The sequence below is a fragment of the Rhamphochromis longiceps genome, linkage group LG13, assembly GCF_057381845.1.
Source record: "Rhamphochromis longiceps isolate RC_006_pf linkage group LG13, R_longiceps_female_GT1.1, whole genome shotgun sequence".
In the NCBI taxonomy this organism is placed as follows: domain Eukaryota; kingdom Metazoa; phylum Chordata; class Actinopteri; order Cichliformes; family Cichlidae; genus Rhamphochromis; species Rhamphochromis longiceps.
The window spans coordinates 20,731,676-20,740,683 of NC_140569.1; the positions used below are offsets into that span (position 1 = coordinate 20,731,676).

General features: G+C 37.7%; 1 protein-coding gene across 1 annotated transcript in view; it reads right to left on the minus strand.

The window, feature by feature from the left end:
- The window catches only part of lmbrd1 (LMBR1 domain containing 1), a 47,917-nt gene extending 38,909 nt beyond the window's left edge, over window positions 1-9,008 (minus strand). The window contains exons 1-3 of the mRNA XM_085428368.1: window positions 8,907-9,008; window positions 7,100-7,276; window positions 6,191-6,254 (exon numbers count right to left, since the gene is read on the minus strand). Of these exons, the coding sequence (XP_085284494.1) occupies window positions 6,191-6,254; window positions 7,100-7,276; window positions 8,907-8,972 (307 nt within the window). The 5' untranslated portion in view covers window positions 8,973-9,008. The remainder of the gene's footprint in view (window positions 1-6,190; window positions 6,255-7,099; window positions 7,277-8,906) is intronic.

Below are 9,008 nucleotides of genomic sequence, written 5' to 3' on the forward strand. Positions count from 1 at the left end.
CCTTTTCATCACTGCTGTTCAGGTTTTTGCTCAAAGTGCCCCCTGTGCAATACTCTATACTCGCGCATTTACTCTGAGATCGAATATAAAATGAAACATTTGCTTGAGCAAAAGCTTAACATGAACACACAGATAAATTTTAAAAATGGTTTGAAGTAACCTGTAAATGCCACAATGGCAAATGCTCCCACTGATTCTGTACAATTATGTTGATTCCTAAAAAAACAAAAAAAAAGAGAAAACATTCATGTGAAAAGGTTTATCAGAAAGAAAGAAAGAAAGAAAGAAAGAAAGAAAGAAAGAAAGAAAGAAAGAAAGAAAGAAAGAAAGAAAGAAAGAAAGAAAGAAAGAAAGAAAGAAAAGGCTACAACAGAATTTTCCAACCCTATAATTGCAATTCTATGACTACCCTATGTTTGTAAAACTCTTAAGGCTGATTATAAAGTAAAATGTGGCTGCAGAGAAGCATGTCCATAGAAAATGCACTTTAAAAATAATAATAATAAAACAGCAGAAATGAACCAAATGACAGCTATGTAAAGCCATCAAATTATTTTAAAGATCAAATAAATAAAACACGGGGACATGCACATACTTATTAACTGTGACCACCAATGAATATAAAACAGTCTACTTCAGAGAAAAACATGCATCACCAGTACAAATAGAAATCTCTGTCAACCCTGTAATTATACTATTTGTGAAGAGACAAATGGACAGTGCTATCAAATGTTGCCTTAAGGAAAATTCATCTTTAAAAGTTACACTTGAAAGGAAGCTGTCCACACAATAAACATGGAGCTAGGTCTCCACCTACTGGCAAATAATAAAGTGATGGCTGTTATAAATAAATAAATAAAAACCAAATCTGTCTAGTTCTACATAAACACCGATAACAAAATGCACTATGTAGCTAAAATTAGATTCAGCGTATTTTCACTTTCAGTCTCATGCTGCAGCCTTCAGCAAAGTATGACTTTGCTAAGACGCAGCACAGTCCTCTCATGCCGTCATCTTCACAAGCACCTAGTCACAGTAGACATTTTATCACATAATGATGCATCATGAATCCCTTCTGAGTTAAAAAAAAAAAAAAAAAAGGAGGTAGAAAGGTAGAGCTGACTGGAGAGCTAATCTGTAAAAATCTCACATCATATGACCAACAGTCATCTTATGTTTGGTACAGCAGAAAGCAGCAGAACAACAAGTACAATCAACTGAGGAACATGTCAGTGTGACAGGTTAATATTCTGCACCGCTGAGCTCATAATTCAATTCCAATATTCAAAATGTGCTACGATTGAACAAAACGTTGCTCCAAACGAACAGAACCCATTATCAATCTAAACTCCAAGGCTGGGACTTTTGTATTCCAGGCAGTTTTACAAGTATACATCCTTCCATATCAGCAGCCAAAGGTTACAAGCACAGCATATACTTACACAGCTCTGACCACATGTGCACATGCTTGAAGCAAACAGCAAATTCCTTCAAGCTTCTTCCCTACCCCTCTTCTGACTTTAACGTCTATGGCTTTTCAGCTGAATAACATTATGCACATAAAAAAGCCTCTCTTTTGCTCTTTGAATGACATAAGAGCATATAATGCCTACTTAACACACAATATAAAACATGTAGTAACCTATAAAACTGTGTGGAATGAGCATCACAATATGAAGTGCTACATAAAACCCAGCAATTTTAGCTGCCACTCAAAGCAATTACAGAAATTGTGACTTAAGATTTCCTCTCAAAGGCTCCAACCAGATGTACTAAACCAATTATTAAGCCAACTATATGTGCTTTTGCTTTAATTTGGGAAACACATCTTGAGTGTAACTACTGTACCATGAACATGGTTTCCAGGCAGTTTGGCCATTAAATGAATTAAATTACTGACAAGACACAGCCCTGCATTGAAGACTAAGCCTAATGAATTATTCATATTTCTAAATCTCTATAAAGCAAGGTTTCATTTAGGGAGATGTCTAATCCAAACTATAGATAGCAAAAGAAAAAAGTCATCCTTATGTATGAAATCATAAGTTTATGTTTAGAGCACAATATATTATGGCCTGAATGCTGAGGGGCAGTGCTGTGGTCTGTGCCTTTTTTGGATTTTGGAGGGAGGGTGTCATTATGCCAGAGGAAGTGGTTTCTTTGAGGGGACTGCCTGGGCATGGAGACAGCTTGTCGTCCTTGCATTTGGCATTTTTTAACAGACGGTATACAACAGTGTTGCTGACAGCCACTTTAAGCTAGCATCTGTTAGAAAACACACGATCTAGAGACTTTGGCATGACTGAATTTGCTATCAACAAGGACAACTTGTGTTATCCTTTAATATAACGACCATGAAGACATTTCTGAGGCACCAACAGTTTTAAGCTTGTAATTTATCAGTCAAAAAGTCTGGATGTTGTCCATGATTTACAACCACATACAAATACTGTGTTACGAACTTGCATTTCATGTGTTTGTTTTGTGCAGTTAATGTATCTGTTTATGTTAATTCAGCTGTGCCAGGGCCCTGCTCCGATTGGTGCGTGGATATACAGCCCGACGTGACTGGTTCCAGCTGGAGGACCCACCCATTAAAAGGAGGCCGGAGTGCCGCGGCGGGAGAGGTTCTCGCATCTCTCCTCATGACCCAGCAGTATACCTGTGGCAGCCGCTGGCTGCATTGCTGTTTTGGAAGTTGTGGAAGTGGAGTGGTTAGGGGTGAGCTGCTGTTGATCACCAGTTTTCTCCTGTTTTGAATTAGTTAAGGAGGTCAGACTGTCTTTATTTTTGACTTTGTTTTGGTAAGGTCAGGAGTGCGAGATTTGTGTAGATTTGTTTTTGTTATTTTGGCCTTGGCTCACCCTAAAGCGTTGATGCTCCCGCTTTCGTCTTGTAATCGGAAGGTTGCCGGTTCGAGCCCCGGCTTGGACAGTCTCGGTCGCTGTGTCCTTGGGCAAGACACTTCACCCGTTGCCTACTGGTAGTGGTCAGAGGGCCCAGTGGCGCCAGTGTCCGGCAGCCTCACCTCTGTCAGTGCGCCCCAGGGTGGCTGTGGCCACACCTGGTGCTTGACTGCCATCACCAGTGTGTGAATGTGTGTGTGAATGGGTGAATGACTGAATGTGTAAAGCGCTTTGGGGTCCATAGGGACTAGTAAAGCGCTATACAAATACAGGCCATTTACCATTTGTTGTCCTTCTTTACCACTTGGTAAATAAATCACATTATAAAGAACGTATTTGTTTCCTGTCGCTGCTTGGGTCCGGTGGGGGGGGGGGGTGTGCCTCACTCATGTTATTGCCTGGCCCTAGACGGGTCGTAGCAACTGGAATTGCAGAGTCATCCTTGGAGACTAGACCTGCCCTTTCTCATAGCAAAGGAATCAAACAGGATTAGTCCAAGATGCTCAAAAAAACCTCCTAATGATGCAACCCAGTGTCAAACAAAGCCAAAAACAAAGTGTCAATAAATACAAGCTAAGTGTGACAACTACAACAAGCAAATCAAATAAATCTTGGTGAACAAAGAAGTGGAAAGAAGTACTGTTGAATAATCAGCCATCAAGCTATCTGCAGATTTTGTAGGTTTTGGATTAATACACAGAATGCAAGAAAAAATCCCCCAAAATATAATAATTATTATTATAATTATTTTATTTTTTTTTAAACAAACAGGCTCTCATTTGTGCCATCCTTAATGTCAATTCCACTATGAATATAGTAACCCCAAAGTCTAAAATGTATTGGTACATAATATTGAAAAGATTTAGAGTATCCAGAGAAGTGTCTGCAAAGACTTCTCTTCAAAAGTAATATTAAATATCTGTGAGGCCCTCAGGTGGAACTGCATTAAAAATCCACTTTTGAAATTAATACCAGAAAGTAGAGTTTCGCTGCATTCATAACTGCAATTTAAATCTCTGCCATGAAAAAAGCCATAGCTAAGAAATCAAAAAAAATTACATCTCCGCTCATAAAAAGCAATAAACTAAAAATAATTTAAATCCGGTTGCTATCCCCTTCAAAGTTTTTTCATTGTGCACCACTTAGAGCACTCCTGCCACGTTTGAGTCAATTCCTGGAGGTTCTCATCACTTTCATGTACCTCAAACTTAAAATCAGACATCAACTTCTGTATCAAACTTAGTCAGCCTTCATTCTAAGAATTATCAGTGTAGATTAGATTTGGTCTCTGTCCGAGAGGACAGTACTCTTCCATGGACAAGTGTCCAGTGACCAAGCCATCAAGTGAGAAGGATGCTTGGCTACATTCACACAGATGTGCACTGTGACTTTATCCCCCACTGTCACACTACAAATGTGGAGTACTGTAAAGTCATTATGCATCTAAGAGAGAGCTTCTGACCCTCTGAACTTTATCTCATTTAAGATGAACTGCAGCAAAGTAGAACACAGTCCAACTGTTGGATGACTAAAGCTTTAAGCTTTTTTTTTTTTTTTTTTTTTTTAAATCATGGACACTTAGTCTTCTCTGCCAGAGATGAGAGACACTAATCCAGCTAGTTATTCAGGCACATTTCAAAAGACAGCAAAGGACACATGGAATGGGTCACTTGCAGAACTGTGAAGGCATCATTAATGCTAAATGATCAAGTTTTGGAGGAACATATATCACCAGATAATGTCTTTATCAAGGAAGGCCTTCTAGCTAGAAGGCTCCCAGCTAGCTAGAAACCTAAAACTACATCCTGCTGCTATTAAAACATCAAGTCCTGGTGCTAAAATGCCTCTGAAAATATACAACACATTATGCAACAAAAAAAAATATCACACATCAGGTGTTGTTTAGCTGAAATACTGTCAAGCAGCAATTGGAAAATCAATTGCTTTTGCTTTTGAAGACTGTAGTAAAAGTATATGTATGCATCACATCCTTATCATTGAAATGGTCCATATGGTCATATCTTTGTATATATCTTTCTACGTAGCACTCATAATTCTTATTCTCATGTATATATCTCATGTATATCTCATGCACATATCTTTCTTTCTACATAGCACTTTAATTCTTATTGTCTGCACTGAAGCACCGCAGCAATTTCCTAATGTTGTAAACCTCAACATCTGGCAATAAACCCATTCTGATTCTGATTCTGATTCTGACTTCATCACAGACTGACCGGTTTTGTAAACCTGTTTAACAACTTGTCAATTCCTGCCATTTTACATGAAGAGTTGGTAACCAAAAGGCAGAAACCTGTATGACCAACTCAGCAAGCAGCATATTTGATACATTATGAACTTGGTCCCAGTGAAACAAAAAAAACACATTCTCTACAACACACAAAATAAGGCACATTAAAGTATTACAAACATATGCTATTAAAGTAAATACTATGACATTACACAAGTATGTAAATTTACGAAATAAATTACCTAATTTTCAACTCTTACGTTGTTAAAAATCCCAGGGTTGTGGAACCAAATGATTGGAAAGGCACTTTATTTGTAACAGTAAATTCAATTTGTTTATTGCTACAAAGGACAAACCTAAGTGGAGTGCTATTTAACAGATACGACTTTCTTTAATGACCAAAACTGGCATATTGCCCAGAAACACAATAAATGTTTGATAGATCTGATTTACAGAATAATCATGTAAAACTGTTTTCGTTCTTCAACATAACCCTGTGACAAAAACTCAAATTTGAATTCAACCGAATTTGTGATGAAAAGCTGGTCTTTAAAAAGGCCAGATGATGCTTTAGAAACAGTTAGCTATTGTTTGGGCTTTAAATATATCCTCAAGTCACAGCCTGACTAAAGCAGCTTCAGAGCAGGTAAGCTCTGCAGTCGAAGTTACTACAGAGAGATGCCCTGTGTGAAAATGAGTCACCAGTGTGGGAAACAAAGAGCCTATGTGATTTCCAGAGTTAGACTGCTAACCCTCTAGGACTGCTGCATAGATGAGACAGGCCCCAGGTGTTATCAAAATTGAACTGGCACCTCATTCAAATCAAAGCAGAGATAAGATCAAAATAATGACGTAACACACTTATAATCATGTAAGAAAAGTAAATAACTCAAAAGCAAACATTGAAAACAACGCAAACTTAACCGCTGTGCAGTTAATAATCCTTTTATAATTTAAGTGTTTACTATATTTTATTTTCACATAATGACATAAATGTCAACAATTTTCATTGTCTGAGAAAAAATATACTTACTGTAATATCCATACAACACAGTATCTTCAATTTGCCCTCTTGTCTCATTGTTTGCTGCCCATTCCTGCCATGAGAAAGCCAATTATGAATATTAATTTTAACATTTGTAACAAGGCTGATTCATGACTCATGTATAACAATAAATGAAAAAAGTTTGCAATAATAGTTCTCAAAAAATGTATTTAGAATGACAGCTTAAATAAATACCATAAAACTTAAGCTTGAGACAAAAGAAAAAATATTGCAGTGATGAATGATTTAGCAGCTTACAATCACACAAAGCAACAAATTACCTAATGTTCAAACAAAAATACTATTAAACACACTGAACATATTACACATCTTGATGTAGATGTACACCTACTGACCACTTTATCCAACTGCTAATCAACTGTTCATTAACATAAATACCCCATTAGCCAATTGCATGAAAGCCACTTTAGCCATGCAGTCATGGGGAAGACAAACGGCTAAAGTTTAAACTGAGCATCAGAATGGGCAAGAAAGGGGATTTAAGTGATTTTGAACTGGTGCTGATCTACAACAATCTCACACAGTTTATACAGAATGACGAGAAAAAGAGCAAATATCCAGTGAGCAGAAGGGAAAATGTTGCCTGGCCTGAGTCTCGATTTCCCAACTCACTGATGTGCAGACAACAAACCCGCAACTGTGCGATGCTATCGTGTTAATATGAAACTAAAATCTTTGAGGAATGTTTCTAACAACTTTCTGAATCTGTGCCCAAAGGACTCATGGTAGCTCTGAAGGCAAAACAAGTTCTAATCCTGCACTAGCAACATATACCTAATAAATTGTCTGGCGACTTTATTCAAATGCAACAATAAGACAAAAAAAATCCAACTGAGAAATGCATTTAGATTTTAGGTTGAAGAACAAAATACTAACCTTATAAGTACCATTGGGATACTTCATGAAAGAAACAAGGAATATGTCCACTGGTAGAAGTGCAGACGTGATCAAAGCAATAGCCAGAGCACATATTGCAGTGATAGTTGAAATAACTTCACTCTCCCGCCGACTTTGAAATTTCCGAATGTAGATCCAACAGAACACGAGAATTACCTTAAAAACAAAAAAACAAAACAAAAAAAACCCAGTAATTCAAATAAATCAAAGGTTTAATAATGTCGTCACGAGGAACACTTAAAATAAATAATAGGGCAGCAAAAACACTTTTGGCTTACAGAGCTCTATTACATGTAAAGGCAAAAGAAAACAGAAGTAAATTCAATCAACTAAATGCTTGAACAAGGTGGCATTTGCATTTAATTTGCAAAATGTCAACAGGATTTATAAAAATCAAACTGAAGCAAACAAGCAACACACTAGAGGTTGGAAATCAGTAAAATTATGCTGCATAATACAATAACCTTGCAACAAAGTCTACCTTTGTAGTGTTATATATCCTTGAAATGTAAAACACACCACTTATAACACAAAAACAAAACAACTGAAATCTAAGTATTAAAACAACAAGTAGGGCATTATGTAACTTTAAAAGCCTGACTGCAGGTGCTCTGGAGGAGCTGATCCGATTATATCATACTCCCTTCTCAGAGTGACAGGCAATAACACAAAGTCTTCATTTCGTAAGAAGCAAAATAAACAGACTTACTAGAAAGGTGATACGAGTGGTACACTTTTTAAAAGATTGTTTAAATTAAGTAATAACATACACATGTATTATCATGCTGTTCAACGTTTAAAGGGGAAAAAACGAACAGGAGAGAAATTGACATTGTAATGGGAGAGAAGCTCATTAGACAAAAAAGCAATAAATGGGCTCCAAAATGACAAGGTCATATTCCAGGCACATGTGCTTTAAGAGGTGAGGACACTGCAAACACTTGCCCCTTCAGCTTAAGGGCTGCCATTCGCAGACAGGATCAATTAAAGGCCCACAGCTTTACGCCTCCGGCTGCTTGCTCTGCCAGGTAATGGCGAAAGGCTCTGCATCCAAATAAGACCCATTGAGAGGTCTGAAATAAAAGGGTTGCTTAGTACTGGGCAGAAAAACAGAGCAATTTATTGGCATCCAGCCATTCTTCTGGAGGACTTGTAATTTAGCCATGTGATGTGGGTATGAATGACATTTGGGATAATGAGGGCTAAAATGGGCTGCAGATTATCAAGCTGAACAATTTTAAGACATTCATTTAAGTAGCCCACTACAGAAGTCTCAATTTATGTCTTGCTAGGGGGGGAGAAAACTACATAGTTGTCTTTGGTTAAGGTTGGTTAATGTAGTTTTTCCACTTTCAGCACTTATTTATTTGTAATAAAAACAGTGCGTTTAAAAACAAGGAGACACTTTACAGTACAGCTGGGTGGTTTTATACAGGAAAGATCTAACCGTGGATGTTACATTTTTATGAAATTAAGTAACAATACCAGATTCCTATTCTCCACAAAGTGGTGTTTAACAATTCCAATGTTACTAACAGTACGCAACACCAAAATATTCTAAACAGTTCACTGAAAGCCTCTTATAGGGCGACAGCCTGTAAGTGTGTCACGGCTAATGTTAGCTAAAACCAATCCAAAGACAGTGCTGGCGTTAATGCGCTGTAGCCATGTTGCGCCGATTAACACCGATGTTAAAGCAACGAATTTGCCTACTAGCACAACTCGGGCTAACCGTTTACCGCTCCACTACTTTATAAAGCGACTACGTAATGTCGTGCTTCCTTACCAACAGTATAACGGTGAAAATAGACCACCCGAGCACAGACTCTGTTAGCAACGACTGAGCCGCCATCTTCACTTCCTGCAATAACAAACCCACGTGCTCCTG